This window comes from Oncorhynchus masou, chromosome 24, assembly GCF_036934945.1.
Source record: "Oncorhynchus masou masou isolate Uvic2021 chromosome 24, UVic_Omas_1.1, whole genome shotgun sequence".
NCBI classification, from domain to species: Eukaryota; Metazoa; Chordata; class Actinopteri; order Salmoniformes; family Salmonidae; genus Oncorhynchus; species Oncorhynchus masou.
Window position 1 is genome coordinate 18,047,581 of NC_088235.1, and position 21,514 is coordinate 18,069,094.

The window sequence follows — 21,514 nt, forward strand, 5'->3', positions numbered from 1 at the left end:
AGACAAATCTAAGTTTGAGTTGTTCGGATCACAAAGATGAACATTTGTGAGACCAGAAGAAATGAAGATACTGGAGGAGTGCTTGACGCCATCTGTCAATCATGGTGGAGGCAATGTGATGGTCTGGGGTGCTTTGTTGATGGTAATGTGGGATATTTGTAGGGGGTAAAAGGGATCTTGAAGAAGGAAGGCTATCACTCCATTTTGCAACACCATACCCTGTGGACGGAAATTGAAGCCAATTTCCTCCTACAACAGGACAATAACCCAAAGCACAGGTCCAAACTATGCAAGAACTATTCAGGGAAGAAGCAGTCAGCTGGTATTCTGTCTATAAGGGAGTGGCCAGCACAGTCACCGGATCTTAACCCTACTGAGCTGTTGTGGGTGCTGCTTGACCATATGGTACATAAGAAGTGCCCATCAAGCCAATCCAACTTGTGGGAGGTGCTTCAGGAAGCATGGGGTGAAATCTCTTCAGATTACCTCAACAAATTGACAACTAGAATGCCAAAGGTCTGCAAGGCTGTAATTGCTGCAAATGGAGGATTCTTTGACGATAGCAAAGTTTGAAGGACACAATTATTATTTAGACTAAAAAAAACATTATTTATAACCTTGTCAACGTCTTGACTATATTTCCTATTCATTTCGCAATTAATTGCATGTATGTTCTCATGGAAAACAAGGAAATCTCTAAGTGACCCAAACTTTTGAACGGTTGTGTTGTTACCTGGTCGTTACCTGGTTGTTACCTGGTTAGTATATTTGTATGTTTTACCTAGGCTAATAATGTTTATTACAGTATGGATCTGAAGGAAGTATGGATCCCCCCCCCCTCTCTCTCTCACACACACACACCTACCTACAGGACAGCTCATCGCTGATCCAGTTCGTGACTAGGGGTAATGTGAGAGTGGACGGGAGGGCCATAGAGGTACCGCAGGGGCTATCAGAAGACACTTCAGTAAGTATATCACTCTGGTAGATTTACTCCTGCAAAGCGCTGAATATATGAGTCAATCAGTGGGTCAGGTTCTGGCATGCAGTAGACACATCATGATGTCTGTGAGACATTCTAACAGACAGTTTATTGCTGTGATGTTCGGCCAGCCGGGGGGGATGAATCTAGAAGCTGAATCTGGTGGAAATTGAAGCCTGGGGAGCAGCTGGAGGCAGGACGCCAGATCAACCTGGATGTCATGGGGTGAGGCAGGGTTGTATTTGAGGGTCCTCAGCTGTGGTCTTCAAGGACAAGGTCTCCTCAGAGACAGCAGGGTATCTCACACACACACACACACACACACACACACACACACACACACACACACACACACACACACACACACACACACACACACACACACACACACAGGGCAAGCTCTGTGTGGAGTGATTAGATGTGCCTGTGGAGCAGTGGAATGAAGTGATGAGCACTCTGCATCCCCTTATCCTCGATGCTCTCAGCTGATTACGGTGATGACCTCCAGACCCTAGCTCGCAGCTCCATCTCCTGACTTAGGCCCCACCGCGCTGCTGCGTCTCCTGACCTCTAGGCCCCCAGCTCGCTGCTCGACCCCCAGGCCACAAGAAGAGCTTGGCTAGCTTCAGCCGCTAAATTAGACGATACTGTGAATGTGTCCATTCACAACTGCTCTCCCAGCACTTAGTGACCACTTTAATTTTCCACAGCAACACCTCCCACCCCCCTGAGCATCTGGTCAGTTCACTACCACAAACCATTAGATATTTTAGTGAATTCAGTAGCCCTTGTCCCTCAGCAGCTATGAAGTCCCTAGAGAAAGCTTTGTGGTCCCTTGGTGTGCGGTAAGCCTTGGTTTGTGACGAGGCTTTCTTTCAATTCCCAGCCTGCTACTTATCAACAGCTGATGAGACATAGTTTATCCTCCGTGTCATGCAAACAGGCCCCGGTAAATGAGGTAAAGGATAGGAGAATGAAAATAATCTGCTGTAGGAGTTATGAGCTCATTGACTCGATTGAAATGGTTCCTTACGTTTTAGTACCCGTAAACATTTGTTCAATATTGACAGCTCAGCACAAACTGAGCTGGTGTCAGTTGGTCAGACAACGGATCAGAATGTAACATACTGTATGCTTCCAATGCACACACACACACATACTCTTAACTAAACATGTTACAGTTTGAAGAGGTGTAATTCTTCCATATTCCTTTTTGCTATGCACCATATTGGAATGCTGTGTTATTGTGGATGCCTGATGTCTTAGGAGGAAGGATTTCCAGCCCAGACCCTGACCTACAACCCACACCCACAACCCAGACCCTGACCTACAACCCATACCCTGACCTACAACCCAGACCCACAGCCCAGACCCTGACCTACAACCCAGACCCACAGCCCAGACCCTGACCTACAACACAGACCCACAGATCAGACCCAGACCCACAGACCAGACCCTGACCTACAACCCAGACCCACAGACCAGACCCTGACCTACAACCCAGACCCACAGACCAGACCCTGACCTACAACCCAAACCCACAACCCAGACCCTGACCTACAACCCAGACCCACAACCCAGACCCAGACCCACAGACCAGACCCTGACCTACAACCCAGACCCACAGCCCAGACCCTGACCTACAACCCAGACCCACAGCCCAGACCCTGACCTACAACCCAGACCCACAGATCAGACCCAGACCCACAGCCCAGACCCTGACCTACAACCCAGACCCACAGCCCAGACCCTGACCTACAACACAGACCCACAGATCAGACCCAGACCCACAGACCAGACCCTGACCTACAACCCAGACCCACAGACCAGACCCTGACCTACAACCCAGACCCACAGACCAGACCCTAACCTACAACCCAGACCCACAGACCAGACCCTGACCTTCAACCCAGACCCACAGACCAGACCCTGACCTACAACCCAGACCCACAGACAGACCCTGACCTACAACCCAGACCCACAGACCAGACCCTGACCTACAACCCAGACCCACAGACCAGACCCTGACCTACAACCCAAACCCACAACCCAGACCCTGACCTACAACCCAGACCCACAGACCAGACCCTGACCTACAACCCAGACCCACAGACCAGACCCTGACCTACAACCCAGACCCACAGACCAGACCCTGACCTACAACCCAAACCCACAACCCAGACCCTGACCTACAACCCAGACCCACAGCCCAGACCCTGACCTACAACCCAAACCCACAGCCCAGACCCTGACCTACAACACAGACCCACAGATCAGACCCAGACCCACAGACCAGACCCTGACCTACAACCCAGACCCACAGACCAGACCCTGACCTACAACCCAGACCCACAGACCAGACCCTGACCTACAACCCTAACCCACAACCCAGACCCTGACCTACAACCCAGACCCACAGACCAGACCCTGACCCACAACCCAGACCCACAACCCAGACCCTGACCTACAACCCAGACCCACAGACCAGACCCTGACCTACAACCCAGACCCACAGACCAGACCCTGACCTACAACCCAGACCCACAGACCAGACCCTGACGTACAACCCAGACCCTGGCCTACAACCCAGACCCACAGACAAGACCCTGACCTACAACCCAGACCCACAGACCAGACCCTAACCTACAACCCAGACCCACAAACCAGACCCTGACCTACAACCCATACCCTGACCTACAACCCAGACCCACAGACCAGACCCTGACCTACAACCCACACCCACAACCCAGACCCTGACCTACAACCAAGACACTGACCTACAACATTTACATTACATTTAAGTCATTTAGCAGACGCTCTTATCCAGAGCGACTTATAAATTGGTGAATTCACCTTCTGACATCCAGTGGAACAGCCACTTTACAATAGTGCATCTAAATCATTTAAGGGGGGGGTGAGAAGGATTACTTTATCCTATCCTAGGTATTCCTTGAAGAGGTGGGGTTTCAGGTGTCTCCGGAAGGTGGTGATTGACTCCGCTGTCCTGGCGTCGTGAGGGAGTTTGTTCCACCATTGGGGGCCAGAGCAGCGAACAGTTTTGACTGGGCTGAGCGGGAACTATACTTCCTCAGTGGTAGGGAGGCGAGCAGGCCAGAGGTGGATGAACGCAGTGCCCTTGTTTGGGTGTAGGGCCTGATCAGAGCCTGGAGGTACTGCGGTGCCGTTCCCCTCACAGCTCCGCAGGCAAGCACCATGGTCTTGTAGCGGATGCGAGCTTCAACTGGAAGCCATTGGAGAGAGCGGAGGAGCGGGGTGACGTGAGAGAACTTGGGAAGGTTGAACACCAGACGGGCTGCGGCGTTCTGATGAGTTGTAGGGGTTTAATGGCACAGGCAGGGAGCCCAGCCAACAGCGCAGCTGCAGTAATCCAGACGGGAGATGACAAGTGCCTGGATTAGGACCTGCGCCGCTTCCTGTGTGAGGCAGGGTCGTACTCTGCGGATGTTGTAGAGCATGAACCTACAGGAACGGGCCACCGCCATGATGTTAGTTGAGAACGACAGGGTGTTGTCCAGGATCACGCCAAGGTTCTTAGCGCTCTGGGAGGAGGACACAATGGAGTTGTCAACCGTGATGGCGAGATCATGGAACGGGCAGTCCTTCCCCGGAGGAAGAGCAGCCCCCGTCTTGCCGAGGTTCAGCTTGAGGTGGTGATCCGTCATCCACACTGATATGTCTGCCAGACATGCAGAGATGCGATTCGCCACCTGGTCATCAGAAGGGGGAAAGGAGAAGATTAATTGTGTGTCGTCTGCATAGCAATGATAGGAGAGACCATGTGAGGTTATGACAGAGCCAAGTGACTTGGTGTATAGCGAGAATAGGAGAGGGCCTAGAACAGAGCCCTGGGGGACACCAGTGGTGAGAGCGCGTGGCGAGGAGACAGATTCTCGCCACGCCACCTGGTAGGAGCGACCTGTCAGGTAGGACGCAATCCAAGCGTGGGCCGCGCCGGAGATGCCCAACTCGGAGAGGGTGGAGAGGAGGATCTGATGGTTCACAGTATCGAAGGCAGCCGATAGGTCTAGAAGGATGAGAGCAGAGGAGAGAGAGTTAGCTTTAGCAGTGCGGAGCGCTCCGTGATACAGAGAAGAGCAGTCTCAGTTGAATGACTAGTCTTGAAACCTGACTGATTTGGATCAAGAAGGTCATTCTGAGAGAGATAGCGGAGAGCTGGCCAAGGACGGCACGTTCAAGAGTTTTGGAGAGAAAAGAAAGAAGGGATACTGGTCTGTAGTTGTTGACATCGGAGGGATCGAGTGGGTAGGTTTTTTCAGAAGGGGTGCAACTCTCGCTCTCTTGAGACGGAAGGGACGTAGCCAGCGGTCAGGGATGAGTTGATGAGCGAGGTGAGGTAAGGGAGAAGGTCTCCGGAAATGGTCTGGAGAAGAGAGGAGGGGATAGGGTCAAGCGGGCAGGTTGTTGGGCGGCCGGCCGTCACAAGAAGCGAGATTTCATCTGGAGAGAGAGGGGAGAAAGAGGTCAGAGCACAGGGTAGGGCAGTGTGAGCAGAACCAGCGGTGTCGTTTGACTTAGCAAACGAGGATCGGATGTCGTCGACCTTCTTTTTCAAAATGGTTGACGAAGTCATCTGCAGAGAGGGAGGAGGGGGGGAGGGGGAGGAGGATTCAGGAGGGAGGAGAAGGTGGCAAAGAGCTTCCTAGGGTTAGAGGCAGATGCTTGGAATTTAGAGTGGTAGAAAGTGGCTTTAGCAGCAGAGACAGAGGAGGAAAATGTAGAGAGGAGGGAGTGAAAGGATGCCAGGTCCGCAGGGAGGCGAGTTTTCCTCCATTTCCGCCGGCTGCCCGGAGCACTGTTCTGTGAGCTCGCAATGAGTCGTCGAGCCACGGAGCGGGGAGGGGAGGACCGAGCCGGCCTGGAGGATAGGGGACATAGAGAGTCAAAGGATGCAGAAAGGGAAGAGAGGAGGGTTGAGGAGGCAGAATCAGGAGATAGGTTGGAGAAGGTATGAGCAGAGGGAAGAGATGATAGGATGGAAGAGGAGAGAGTAGCGGGGAGAGAGAGCGAAGGTTGGGACGGCGCGATACCATCCGAGTAGGGGCAGTGGGAAGTGTTGGATGAGAGCGAGAGGAAAAGGATACAAGGTAGTGGTCGGAGACTTGGAGGGGAGTTGCAATGAGGTTAGTGGAAGAACAGCATCTAGTAAAGATGAGGTCGAGCGTATTGCCTGCCTTGTGAGTAGGGGGGAAGGTGAGAGGGTGAGGTCAAAAGAGGAGAGGAGTGGAAAGAAGGAGGCAGAGAGGAATGAGTCAAAGGTAGACGTGGGGAGGTTAAAGTCGCCCAGGACTGTGAGAGGTGAGCCGTCCTCAGGAAAGGAGCTTATCAAGGCATCAAGCTCATTGATGAACTCTCCGAGGGAACCTGGAGGGCGATAAATGATAAGGATGTTAAGCTTGAAAGGGCTGGTAACTGTGACAGCATGGAATTCAAAGGAGGCGATAGACAGATGGGTAAGGGGAGAAAGAGAGAATGACCACTTGGGAGAGATGAGGATCCCGGTGCCACCACCCCGCTGACCAGAAGCTCTCGGGTGTGCGAGAACACGTGGGCGGACGAAGAGAGAGCAGTGGGAGTAGCAGTGTTATCTGTGGTGATCCATGTTTCCGTCAGTGCCAAGAAGTCGAGGGACTGGAGGGAGGCATAGGCTGAGATGAACTCTGCATTGTTGGCCGCAGATCGGCAGTTCCAGAGGCTACCGAGACCTGGAACTCCACGTGGGTCGTGCGCGCTGGGACCACCAGATTAGGGTGGCCGCGGCCACGCGGTGGAGCGTTTGTATGGTCTGTGCAGAGAGGAGAGAACAGGGATAGATAGACACATAGTTGACAGGCTACAGAAGAGGCTACGCTAATGCAAAGGAGATTGAATGACAAGTGGACTACACGTCTCGAATGTTCAGAAAGTTAAGCTACGTAGCAAGAATCTTATTGACTAAAATGATTGAAATGATACAGTACTGCTGGAGTAGGCTAGCTGGCAGTGGCTGCGTTGTTGACACTACACTAATCAAGTCGTTCCGTCGAGTGTAATAGTTTCTACAGTGCTGCTATTCGGGGCTAGCTGGCTAGCTAGCAGTGTTGATTACGTTACGTTACGTTAAAAGAACGACAATAGCTGGCTAGCTAACCTAGAAAATCGCTCTAGACTACACAATTGTCTTAGATACAAAGACGGCTATGTAGCTAGCTAGCTACGATCAAGCAAATCAAACCGTTGTACTGTAATGAAGTGAAATGAAAATGTGATACTACCTGTGGAGCGAAGCGGAATGTTGACCGGGTTGTTGAAGTTAATTCGGTAGACGTTGGCTAGCTGTTGGCTAGCTAGCTAGCAGTATCTCTTAAGTTAAGGACGACAAATAGCTGGCTAGCTAACCTCGGTAAATTAAGATAATCACTCTAAGTCTACACACTCTAAACTACACAATTATCTTGGATACGAAGACAGCAAAGACAACTATGTAGCTAGCTAACACTACACTAATCGAGTCATTCAGTTGAGTGTAATAGTTTCTACAGTGCTAGTAGACGGTAGACGTTAGCTAGCTGCTGGGCAGATAGCAGTGTAGACTACGTTAGACGACGAAATACGATAATTACGCAATTATCTTTGATACAAAGACGGCTATGTAGCTAGCTAAGAAGAAATTGCTAAGACAGACCCACAACCCAGACCCACAGACCAGACCCTGACCTACAACCCACACCCACAACCCAGACCCTGACCTACAACCAAGACCCTGACCTACAACCCAGACCCTGACCTACAACCCAGACCCTGATCTACAACCCAGACCCTAACCCACAACCCAGACCCTGACCTACAACCCAGACCCTGACCTACAACCCATACCCTGACCTACAACCCAGACCCACAGACCAGACCCTGACCTACAACCCACACCCACAACCCAGACCCTGACCTACAACCCAGACCCACAGCCCAGACCCTGACCTACAACCCAGACCCTGACCTACAACCCAGACCCTGACCTACAACCCAGACCCTGACCTGCAACCCAGACCCTGACCTACAACCCAGACCCTGACCTACAACCCTAACCCACAACCCTGACCCAGACCCAGACCCTGACCTACAACCCAGACCCACAACCCAGACCCTGACCTGCAACCCAGACCCTGACCTACAACCCAGACCCTGACCTACAACCCAGACCCTGACCTACAACCCAGACCCTGACCTACAACCCAGACCCTGACCTACAACCCTAACCCACAACCCAGACCCTGACCTACAACCCAGACCCTGACCTACAACCCTGACCTGCAACCCAGACCCTGACCTACAACTCAGACCCTGACCTACAACCCAGACCCTGACCTGCAACCCAGACCCTGACCTACAACCCAGACCCTGACCTGCAACCCAGACCCACAGACCAGACCCTGACCTACAACCCAGACCCTGACCTACAACCCAGACCCACAGCCCAGACCCTGACCTACAACCCAGACCCTGACCAACAACCAAGACCTACAACCCAGACCCACAGTCCAGACCCTGACCTACAACCCAGACCCACAGAGCAGACCCTGACCCACAGCCCAGACCCGGACCTACAGCCCAGACCCTGACCTACAACCCTAACCCACAACCCAGACCCTGACCTGCAACCCAGACCCTGACCTACAACCCAGACCCACAGCCCAGACCCTGACCTACAACCCAGACCCACAGCCCAGACCCTGACCTACAACCCTAACCCACAACCCAGACCCTGACCAACAACCAAGACCTACAACCCAGACCCACAGTCCAGACCCTGACCTACAACCCAGACCCACAGAGCAGACCCTGACCCACAGCCCAGACCCGGACCTACAGCCCAGACCCTGACCTACAACCCTAACCCACAACCCAGACCCTGACCTACAACCCAGACCCACAGACCAGACCCTGACCTACAAACCACACCCACAGCCCAGACCCTGACCCTGACCTACAACCCAGACCCAGACCCACAGCCCAGACCCTGGCCTACAACCCAGACCCACAGCCCAGACCCTGACCTTACAACCCAGACCCACAGCCCAGACCCTGACCTTACAACCCAGACCCACAGCCCAGACCCTGACCTTACAACCCAGACCCACAGCCCAGCCCCTGACCTACAACCCTGACCCACAGCCCAGACCCTGACCTACAACCCAGACCCACAGCCCAGATCCTGACCCTGACCTACAACCCAGACCCAGACCCACAGACCTGAGTACAAATAATCATATTTGAGATGCTTCAATACTGTGAGCGTTTGCTCTAGCCTGCCTAAACTGTCAGATGGGCAGGCTTTGCAGTTTTGGGACTCTTCTATTGAGCCAGGCAAGCTCAATCAAGCACAGATCAAGTATTATATTTATTTTTTCTTATATTTCAAATAGTATTTGAACCCAGATCTGTCACAAACCCAGACAGACCTGCATCAGAATTGAAAGTACTTACAGTACTTAAAAAAATATATTTTACCTTTATTTAACTAGGCAAGTCAGTTAAGAACAAATTCAACTGCGACCTGGCCAAGACAAAGCAAAGCAGTGCGACAAAAACAACACAGAGTTACACATAAACAAACGTACAGTCAATAACACAATAGAAAAGAAAAATCTATGTACAGTGTGGGCAAAGAGAAGAGTAGGGAGGTAGGCCATTTCATTTACACTGTCAATATTATCTGTGACCATATAAGATTAGAATGTTGCAATAGTTGGATTGATTTAATTTGTGTTTTGAAATGTGTTCACATGTACAATGAAAGAACGATACATTTCAAATGTGTATGGTTAACAGACATAGATCAAAGCTGTTTACCAGTCTGGAGATGGTAGCTGTTTTTCAGTCTGGAAATAGTTGCCGTTTCTCGGTCTGGAGATGGTAGCCGTTTCTCGGTCTGGAGACGGTAGCCGTTTCTCGGTCTGGAGATGGTAGCCGTTCCTCGGTCTGGAGATGGTAGCCGTTCCTCGGTCTGGAGATGGCAGCCGTTCCTCGGGCTGGAGATGGTAGCCGTTCCGGCTGGAGATGGTAGCCGTTCCTCGGGCTGGAGATGGTAGCCGTTCCTCGGTCTGGAGATGGTAGCCGTCCTCGGGCTGGAGATGGTAGCCGTTCCGGTCTGGAGATGGTAGCCGTTCCGGTCTGGAGATGGTAGCCGTTCTCCCGGGCTGGAGATGGTAGCCGCTCCTCGGTCTGGAGATGGTAGCCGTTCCGGGCTGGAGATGGTAGCCGTTCCTCGGGCTGGAGATGGTAGCCGTTCCTCGGGCTGGAGATGGTAGCCGCTCCGGGCTGGAGATGGTGGCCGTTCCTCGGGCTGGAGATGGTAGCCGTTCCTCGGGCTGGAGATGGTAGCCGCTCCTCGGTCTGGAGATGGTAGCCGTTCCTCGGGCTGGAGATGGTAGCCGTTCCTCGGGCTGGAGATGGTAGCCGTTCCTCGGTCTGGAGATGGCAGCCGTTCCTCGGGCTGGAGATGGCAGCCGCTCCTCGGTCTGGAGATGGTAGCCGTTCCTCGGGCTGGAGATGGTAGCCGTTCCTCGGGCTGGAGATGGTAGCCGTTCCTCGGTCTGGAGATGGTAGCCGTTCCTCGGGCTAGAGATGGTAGCCGTTCCTCGGGCTGGAGATGGTAGCCGTTCCTCGGGCTGGAGATGGTAGCCGTTCCTCGGGCTGGAGATGGTAGCCCGTTCGGGCTGGAGATGGTAGCCGCCGGGCTGGAGATGGTAGCCGTTCGGTCTGGAGATGGTAGCCGTTCTCGGGCTGGAGATGGTAGCCGCTTTCTCGGGCTGGAGATGGTAGCCGCTCGGGCTGGAGATGGTAGCCGTTTCTCAATCTCTCGGTCCAAGCTTGATGCACCTGTACTTTCTCTACCTTCTAGATGGTAATGGGGTGAACAGTCCGTGGCTCAGGGGCTGAGGTCCTTGCTGATCTTCGTGTGTGTGTGTGAGTGTTCAGGACGTTGAGGTCATATAAATCCTGTGCTCTGTTGTTTCCTCACTGACATGGTTTGAGTGTGTCTGTATCAAAGTCTGTTTGAATGTGAGACTTTTTTTTTTCTGAGTCTGTATCAAACTGTTTGAATGTAATCCCAGATGGGAATCTGTGTGAGTGTCTCTGTTTCCAATGGAATCGTGTGTTCCAGCTGTTACCTTGAATTTCCAGTTTTTCACAACTGCATTGCTCTGGAAATTTAGGATAGTAGTAGGTATGTGTAATACCCTAGGACCATGCCTCAGAACTACCTGGCCTGATGACTCCTTGCTGTCCCCAGTCCACCTGGTCGTGCTGTTGCTCCAGTTTCAACTGTTCTGCCTGCAGCTATGGAACCCTGAGTTTCTGTATAGCACTTTGTGACATCGGCTGATGTAAAAGGGGCTTTAGAAATACGTTTGATTGATATCTCAGAAATATAGACTTTTAAATGTGTTGGTATAAATATTTGTGTTTGACTGTAATCTTGTTCTTTTAGCTGGTGTTCCAGGTGCACCACAGCCACGAGGCAAGGGGCCGTTTCTCAGCTGTGTGTCTCTAGGTGTTTCTGTGTTTGAGGCTACGTTTGACTGTAGTGCCATTGTGTTTCAGCTGGTGTTCGAGGCGCTCCATAGCCAGGAGCCAAGAGGATATGTTGTTGGTTGATCATTGCCATCAGCCTGCTGGTGGGAATACTCATCTTCCTACTGCTGGCTGTGCTGCTCTGGAAGGTAACACACACACTCACTCTCTGTCACGCACACACACACACACACACACACACACACACACACACACACACACACACACACACACACACACACACACACACACACACACACACACACACACACACACACAGCAAATAGTGTGGACTATACCATGTAATTTCCTTGTTATTGGGAGGTCCATGTTTTTGTTCCTCATGTTGTTGGTAGACTATAGCCTAGAACACCTCCCCTCTACTGTAACTGGTCATTAGACTATAGCCTAGAACACCTCCCCTCTACTGTAACTGGTCATTGGACTATAGCCTAGAACACCTCCCCTCTGACTGGTCATTGGACTATAACCTAGAACACCTCCCCTCTAACTGGTCATTAGACTATAACCTAGAACACCTTCCCTCTGACTGGTCATTAGACTATAACCTAGAACATCTCCCCTCTAACTGGTCGTTAGACTATAACCTAGAACACCTCCCCCTCTACTGTAACTAGTCATTAGGCTATAACCTAGAACACCTCCCCTCTACTGTAACTCGTCATTAGACTATAACCTAGAACACCTTCCCTCTACTGTAACTAGTCATTAGACTATAACCTAGAACACCTCCACTCTACCGTAACTGGTCATTAGACTATAACCTAGAACACCTCCCCTCTACTGTAACTGGTCATTAGACTATAACCTAGAACACCTTCCCTCTATTGTAACTGGTCAGTAGACTATAACCGAGAACACCTCCCCTCTACTGTAACTGGTCATTCAACTATAACCTAGAACACCTCCGCTCTACTGTAACTAGTCATTAGGCTAAACCTAGAACACCTCCTCTACTGTAACTGGTCATTCAACTATAACCTAGAACACCTCCCCTCTACTGTAACTAGTCATTAGGCTACAACCTAGAACATCTCCCCTCTACTGTAACTGGTCATTTGACTATAACCGAGAACACTCCCCTCTACTGTAACTGGTCATTAGACTATAACCTAGAACACCTCCACTCAACTTCAACTGGTCATAAGCCTATAACCGAGAACACCTCCACTCTAACTCGTCATTAGACTATAGCCGAGAACACCTCCACTCTACTGTAACTGGTCATTAGACTATAGCTTAGAACACCTTCCCTCTACTGTAACTGGTCATTAGACTATAACCTAGAACACCTCCCCTCTATTGTAACTGGTCAGTAGACTATAACCGAGAACACCTCCCCTCTACTGTAACTGGTCATTCAACTATAACCTAGAACACCTCCCCTCTACTGTAACTAGTCATTAGGCTACAACCTAGAACATCTCCCCTCTACTGTAACTGGTCATTTGACTATAACCGAGAACACCTCCCCTCTACTGTAACTGGTCATTAGACTATAACCTAGAACACCTCCACTCAACTTCAACTGGTCATAAGCCTATAACCGAGAACACCTCCACTCTAACTCGTCATTAGACTATAGCCGAGAACACCTCCACTCTACTGTAACTGGTCATTAGACTATAGCTTAGAACACCTTCCCTCTACTGTAACTGGTCAGTAGACTATAACCTAGAACACCTCCCTCTACTGTAACTGGTCATTAGACTATAGCCTAGAACACCTTCCTCTACTGTAACTGGTCATTAGACTATAACCTAGAACACCTTCCCTCTATTGTAACTGGTCAGTAGACTATAACCGAGAACACCTCCCCTCTACTGTAACTGGTCATTAGACTATAACCTAGAACACCTCCCCTCTACTGTAACTGGTCATTAGGCTATAGCCTAGAACACCTTCCCTCTACTGTAACTGGTCATTATACTATAACCTAGAACACCTTCCCTCTACTGTAACTGGTCATGGTCATTAGACTATAACCTAGAACACCTCCCCTCTACTGTAACTGGTCATTAGACTATAACCTAGAACACCTCCCCTCTAACTGGTCATTAGACTATAACCTAGAACACCTCCCCCTTCTAACTGGTCATTAGACTATAACCTAGAACACCTCCCCTCTGACTGGTCATTAGACTATAACCTAGAACACCTCCCTCTACTGTAACTAGTCATTAGGGCTATAACCTAGAACATCTCCCCTCTACTGTAACTGGTCATTAGACTATAGCCTAGAACACCTCCCCTCTACTGTAACTGGTCATTGGACTATAGCCTAGAACACCTCCCCTCTGACTGGTCATTGGACAATAACCTAGAACACCTCCCCTCTAACTGGTCATTAGACTATAACCTAGAACACCTTCCCTCTGACTGGTCATTAGACTATAACCTAGAACATCTCCACTCTAACTGGTCGTTAGACTATAACCTAGAACACCTCCCCTCTACTGTAACTAGTCATTAGGCTATAACCTAGAACACCTCCCCTCTACTGTAACTGGTCATTAGACTATAACCTAGAACACCTCCACTCTACTTCAACTCGTCATTAGACTATAACCTAGAACACCTTCCCTCTACTGTAACTGGTCATTAGACTATAACCTAGAACACCTCCACTCTAACGTAACTGGTCATTAGACTATAACCTAGAACACCTCCCCTCTACTGTAACTAGTCATTAGTCTATAACCTAGAACACCTCCCCTGTACTGTAACTGGTCATTAGACTATAGCCTAGATCACCTCCCCTCTACTGTAACTGGTCATTCGACTATAACCTAGAACACCTCCGCTCTACTATAACTAGTCATTAGCCTAAACCTAGAACACCTCCCCTCTACTGTAACTGGTCATTCAACTATAACCTAGAACACCTCCCCTCTACTGTAACTAGTCATTAGGCTACAACCTAGAACATCTCCCCTCTACTGTAACTGGTCATTTGACTATAACCTAGAACACCTCCGCTCTACTGTAACTAGTCATTCGCCTAAACCTAGAACACCTCCCCTCTACTGTAACTGGTCATTCAACTATAACCTAGAACACCTCCTCTACTGTAACTAGTCATTAGGCTACAACCTAGAACATCTCCTCTACTGTAACTGGTCATTTGACTATAACCGAGAACACTCCCTCTACTGTAACTGGTCATTAGACTATAACCTAGAACACCTCCACTCAACTTCAACTGGTCATAAGCCTATAACCGAGAACACCTCCACTCTAACTCGTCAGTAGACTATAGCCGAGAACACCTCCACTCTACTGTAACTGGTCATTAGACTATAGCTTAGAACACCTTCCCTCTACTGTAACTGGTCATTAGACTATAACCTAGAACACCTCCTCTACTGTAACTGGTCATTAGACTATAGCCTAGAACACCTTCCCTCTACTGTAACTGGTCATTAGACTATAACCTAGAACACCTTCCCTCTATTGTAACTGGTCAGTAGACTATAACCGAGAACACCTCCTCTACTGTAACTGGTCATTAGACTATAACCTAGAACACCTCCCCTCTACTGTAACTGGTCATTAGACTATAGCCTAGAACACCTTCCCTCTACTGTAACTGGTCATTAGACTATAACCTAGAACACCTCCTCGAACTGGTCATTAGACTATAACCTAGAACACCTCCCTCGAACTGGTCATTAGACTATAACCTAGAACACCTCCCCTCTACTGTAACTGGTCATTAGACTATAACCTAGGACACCTCCCCTCTAACTGGTCATTAGACTATAACCTAGAACACCTCCCCTCTAACTGGTCATTAGACTATAACCTAGAACACCTCCGCTCTGACTGGTCATTAGACTATAACCTAGAACACCTCCCCTCTAACTGGTCATTAGACTATAACCTAGAACACCTCCCCTCTAACTGGTCATTAGACAATAACCTAGAACACCTCCCCTCTGACTGGTCACTAGACTATAACCTCGAACACCTCACCTCTGACTAGTCATTAGACTATAACCTAGAACACCTCCCTTCTAACTGGTCATTAGACTATAACCTAGAACACCTCCCCTCTGACTGGTCATTAGTCTATAACCTAGAACACCTCCCTTCTAACTGGTCATTAGACTATAACCTAGAACACCTCCCTCTGACTGGTCATTAGTCTATAACCTAGAACACCTCCCTTCTAACTGGTCATTAGACTATGACCTAGAACACCTTCCCTCTGACTGGTCATTAGACTATAACCTAGAACACCTCCCCTCTACTGTAATTGGTCATAAAACTATAACCTAGAACACCTCGCCTCTACTGTAACTGGTCATTAGACTATAACCTAGAACACCTCCCCTCTACTGTAACTGGTCATTAAACTATAACCTAGAACACCTCCCCTCTACTGTAACTGGTCATTAGACTATAACCTAGAACACCTCCCCTCTACTGTAACTGGTCATTAAACTATAACCTAGAACACCTCCCCTTTACTGTAACTGGTCATTAGACTATAACCTAGAACCTCTCCCCTCTACTGTAACTGGTCATTAGACTATAGACTAGAACACCTCCCCTCTGACTGGTCAGTAGACTATAACCTAGAACACCTCCGCCGCAACTGTAACTGGTCATTAGACTATAGCCTAGAACACCTCCCCTCTGACTGGTCAGTAGACTATAACCTAGAACACCTCCCCTCTAACTGGTCATTAGACTGTAACCTAAAACACCTCCCTCTACTGTACCTGATCATTAGAATATAACCTAGAACCTCTCCCCCTCTACTGTAACTGGTCATTAGGCTATAACCTAGAACATATCCCCTATACTGTAACTGGTCATTAGACTATAACCTAGAACACCTCCCCTCTAACTGGTCATTAGACTATAACCTAGAACACCTCCCCTCTAACTGGTCATTAGACTATAACCTAGAACACCTCCCCTCTACTGTAACTGGTCATTAGACTATAACCTAGAACACCTCCCCTCTAACTGGTCATTAGACTATAACCTAGAACACCCCCCCTCTGACTGGTCATTAGACTATAACCTAGAACACCTCCCTTCTAACTGGTCATTAGACTATAACCTAGAACACCTTCCCTCTGACTTGTCATTAGACTATAACCTAGACCACCTCCCCTCTGACTGGTCATTAGACTATAACCAAGAACACCTCCCTTCTAACTGGTCATTAGACTATAACCGAGAACATCTCCTTCTAACTGGTCATTAGACTATAACCTAGAACACCTCCCCTCTGACTGGTCATTAGACTATAACCTAGAACACCTCCCTTCTACTGTAACTGGTCATTAGACTATAACCTATAACACCTCCCCTCTAACTGGTCATTAGACTATAACCTAGAACACCTCCCCTCTAGTGTAACTGGTCATTAGACTATAACCTATAACACCTCCCCTCTGACTGGTCATTAGACTATAACCTAGAACACCTCCCCTCTAACTGGTCATTAGACTATAACATAGAACACCTCCCTCTACTGTAACTGGTCATTAGACTATAGCCGAGAACACCTCCACTCTACTGTAACTGATCTTTAGACTATAACCTAGAACACCTCCCCTCTAACTGGTCATTAGACTATAACCGAGAACACCTCCCCTCTGCCTGGTCATTAGACTATAACCTAGGACACCTCCCCTCTAACTGGTCATTAGACTATAACACAGAACACCTCCCCTCTAACTGGTCATTAGACTATATCCTAGAACACCTTCCCTCTGACTGGTCATTAGACTATAACCTAGAACACCTCCCCTCTAACTGGTCATTAGACTATAACCTGGAACACCTCCCCTCTAACTGGTCATTAGACTATAACCTAGAACCCCCCTCTAACTGGTCATTAGAATATAACCTAGAACACCTCCCCTCTAACTGGACATTATAATATAACCTAGAACACCTCCCCTCTAACTGGTCATTAGACTATAACCTAGAACCCCCTCTAACTCGTCATTATAATATAACCTAGAACACCTCCCCTCTAACTGGTCATTATAATATAACCTAGAACACCTCCCCTCTAACTGGTCATTAGACTATAACCTAGAACACCCCCTCTAACTCACATTTAGACTATAACCTAGAACACCCCCTCTAACTCGTCATTATAATATAACCTAGAACACCTCCCCTCTAACTGGTCATTAGACTATAACCTAGAACACTTCCCTCTACTGTAACTGGTCATTAGACTATAACCTAGAACCTCTCCCCTCTACTGTAACTGGTCATTTGACTATAACCTAGAACACCCCCTCTAACTGGTCATTAGACTATAACCTGGAACACCTCCCCTCGAACTGGTCATTTGACTATAACCGAGAACACCTTCCCTCTAACTGGTCATTAGACTATAACCTAGAACACCTCCCCTCTACTGTAACTGGTCATTAGACTATAACCTATAACACCTCCCCTCTATCTGGTCATTAGACTATAGCCTAGAACACCTCCCCTCTACTGTAACTGGTCATTTGACAATAACCTAGAACACCCCCCTCTAACTGGTCTATAGACTATAGCCTAGAACACCTCCCCTCTACTGTAACTGGTCATTAGACTATAACCTAGAACACCTCCCCTCTAACTGGTCATTTGACTATAACCTAGAACACCTCCCCTCGAACTGGTCATTAGACTATAACCTAGAACACCTCCCCTCTAACTGGTCATTAGACTATAACCTTGAACACCTTCCCTCTAACTGGTCATTAGACTATAACCTAGAACACCTCCCCTCTACTGTGACTGGTCATTAGACTATAACCTAGAACACCTCCCCTCTAACTGGTCATTAGACTATAACCTAGAACACCGCCCCTCTACTGTAACTGGTCATTAGACTATAACCTAGAACACCTCCCCTCTAACTGGTCATTAGACTATAACCTAGAACACCTCCCTTCTACTGTAACTGGTCATTAGACTATAACCTAGAACACCTCCCCTCTAACTGGTCATTGGACTATAACCTAGAACACCTCCCCTCTGACTGGTCATTAGACTATAACCTAGAACACCTCCCCCCTCTGACTAGTCATTAGACTATAACCTAGAACACCTCCCCTCTAACTGGTCATTAGACTATAACCTAGAACACCTCCCCTCTGACTAGTCATTAGACTATAACCTAGAACACCTCCCCTCTAACTGGTCATTAGACTATAACCTAGAACACCTCCCTCTAACTGGTCATTAGACTATAACCTAGAACACCTCCCCTCTTACTGTTCGTTAGACCAGAGGGTCGAACAGCTGAACTGACAAAAAAACATATTTACACCAGCTGATATTTAACCCTTCTCCTCTGCTAAGTCTCTAACTGGTCATTAGACTATAACCTAGAACACCTCCCCTCTAACTGGTCATTAGACTATAACCTAGAACACCTCCCCTCTAACTGGTCATTAGACTATAACCTAGAACACCTCCCCTCTTACTGTTTGTTAGACCAGAGGGTCGAACAGCTGAACTGACAAAAAAACATATTTACACCAGCTGATATTTAACCCTTCTCCTCTGCTAAGTCTCCTCCTACACATCTGAACAACCAATGGGTCTCTGTTGCTCGACAGAACCTTAGTGATACCTGTTCTTCCTCACTTCATCTGACCTGACCTCTCACCCTAAAGTGCTCACTCCTCCCCAACTCAAAGCTGTCATGGTGACTGGTACCAGACTGTGTCTCTTCCTCCCAGAGGATCCCTGATGGCTAACAATAACATATCTTGACATAATGTAAACGTTATACATTACCCTCTCTCCTCAGTGACATGAATAACTATATTTCTTCATATTCTCAGAACCCAACAGTTTTGTGGTAATGTGTAATGACACCACGATCGTCTAATGATGATTGGTGTATTGTCAGAGGAACGTGTTTGCCCCAAGCTAACGCATTGACTTGTAAACAACTGGTCACATTGGGCAATTTATATTGAGTATCTCTGAACCTATTGTTTCGTCTGTGACAGTGCTACAGTTCTAAAGAAACCCCTTTCCTTCTCTATACAGACCAAACCCCTTTCCTTCACTATACAGACCAGACCCCTTTCCTTCTCTATACAGACCAGACCACGTTCCTTCTCTATACAGACCAGACCACGTTCCTTCTCTATACAGGCTAGACCCCTTCTCTATACAGACCAGACCCCTTTCCTTCTCTATACAGACAAGAACACTTTCCTTCTCTATACAGGCTAGACCCCTTCTCTATACAGACCAGAACCCTTGCCTTCTCTATACAGACCAGACCCCTTTCCTTCTCTATACAGACCAGATCCCTTTCCTTCTCTATACAGACCAGACCCCTTTCCTTCTCTATACAGACCAGACCCCTTTCCTTCTCTATACAGACCAGAACACGTTCCTTCTCTATACAGACCAGACCCCTTTCCTTCTCTATACAGACCAGACCACTTACCTTCTCTATACAGGCTAGACCCCTTTACTTCTCTATACAGACCAGACCCCTTAACCTTCTCTATACAGACCAGACCCTTTCCTTCTCTATACAGACCAGACCCCTTTCCTTCTCTATACAGACCAGACCACGTTCCTTCTCTATACAGAACAGACCACGTTCCTTCTCTATACAGGCTAGACCCCTTCTCTATACAGACCAGACCCCTTTCCTTCACTATACAGACCAGACCCCTTTCCTCCTCTATTCAGACCAGACCACTTTCCTTCTCTATTCAGACCAGACCCCTTTCCTTCACTATACAGACCAGACCCCTTTCCTTCACTATACAGACCAGACCCCTTTCCTTCTCTATTCAGACCAGACCCCTTTCCTTCTCTATTCAGACCAGACCCCTTTCCTTCACTATACAGACCAGACCCCTTTACTTCTCTATACAGACCAGACCACTTACCTTCTCTATACAGGCTAGACCCTCCTCTATACAGACCAGACCACGTTCCTTCTCTATACAGACCAGACCCTTTCCTTCTCTATTCAGACCAGACCCCTTTCCTTCTCTATGCAGACCAGACCCCTTTCCTTCACTATACAGACCAGACCCCTTTCCTTCTCTATTCAGACCAGACCCCTTTCCTTCTCTATTCAGACCAGACCCCTTTCATTCTCTATAACAGACCAGACCCCTTGCCTTCTCTATACAGACCAGACCCCTTGCCTTCTCTATACAGACCAGACCCCTTGCCTTCTCTATACAGACCAGACCCTTTCCTTCTCTATACAGACCAGACCCCTTTCCTTCTCTATACAGACCAGACCACGTTCCTTCTCTATACAGACCAGACCCCTTTACTTCTCTATACAGACCAGACCCATTTCCTTCTCTATACAGGCTAGACCCCTCCTCTATACAGACCAGACCCTTTCCTTCTCTATACAGACCAGACCCCTTTCCTTCTCTATACAGACCAGACCCCTTGCCTTCTCTATACAGACCAGACCCCTTTCCTTCTCTATACAGACCAGACCCCTTTCCTTCTCTATACAGACCAGACCCCTTTCCTTCTCTATACAGACCAGACCCCTTTCCTTCTCTATACAGACCAGACCCCTTTCCTTCTCTATACAGACCAGACCCCTTTCCTTCTCTATTCAGACCAGACCCCTTTCCTTCACTATACAGACCAGACCCCTTTCCTTCTCTATTCAGACCAGACCCCTTTCCTTCACTATACAGACCAGACCCCTTTCCTTCTCTATTCAGACCAGACCCCTTTCCTTCTCTATTCAGACCAGACCCTTTCATTCTCTATACAGACCAGACCCCTTTCCTTCTCTATTCAGACCAGACCCTTTCCTTCACTATACAGACCAGACCCCTTCCTTCTCTATTCAGACCAGACCCCTTTCCTTCACTATACAGACCAGACCCCTTTCCTTCTCTATTCAGACCAGACCCCTTTCCTTCTCTATACAGA

General features: G+C 48.6%; 1 protein-coding gene across 1 annotated transcript in view; it reads left to right on the top strand.

Moving 5' to 3' along the window:
* LOC135511874 (integrin alpha-9-like) overlaps window positions 1–21,514 on the top strand; it is a 201,312-nt gene that overhangs the window by 146,631 nt on the left and 33,167 nt on the right. The window contains 3 exon segments of the mRNA XM_064933377.1: window positions 872–967; window positions 11,606–11,654; window positions 11,657–11,724. Coding sequence (XP_064789449.1) covers window positions 872–967; window positions 11,606–11,654; window positions 11,657–11,724 — 213 coding nt within the window.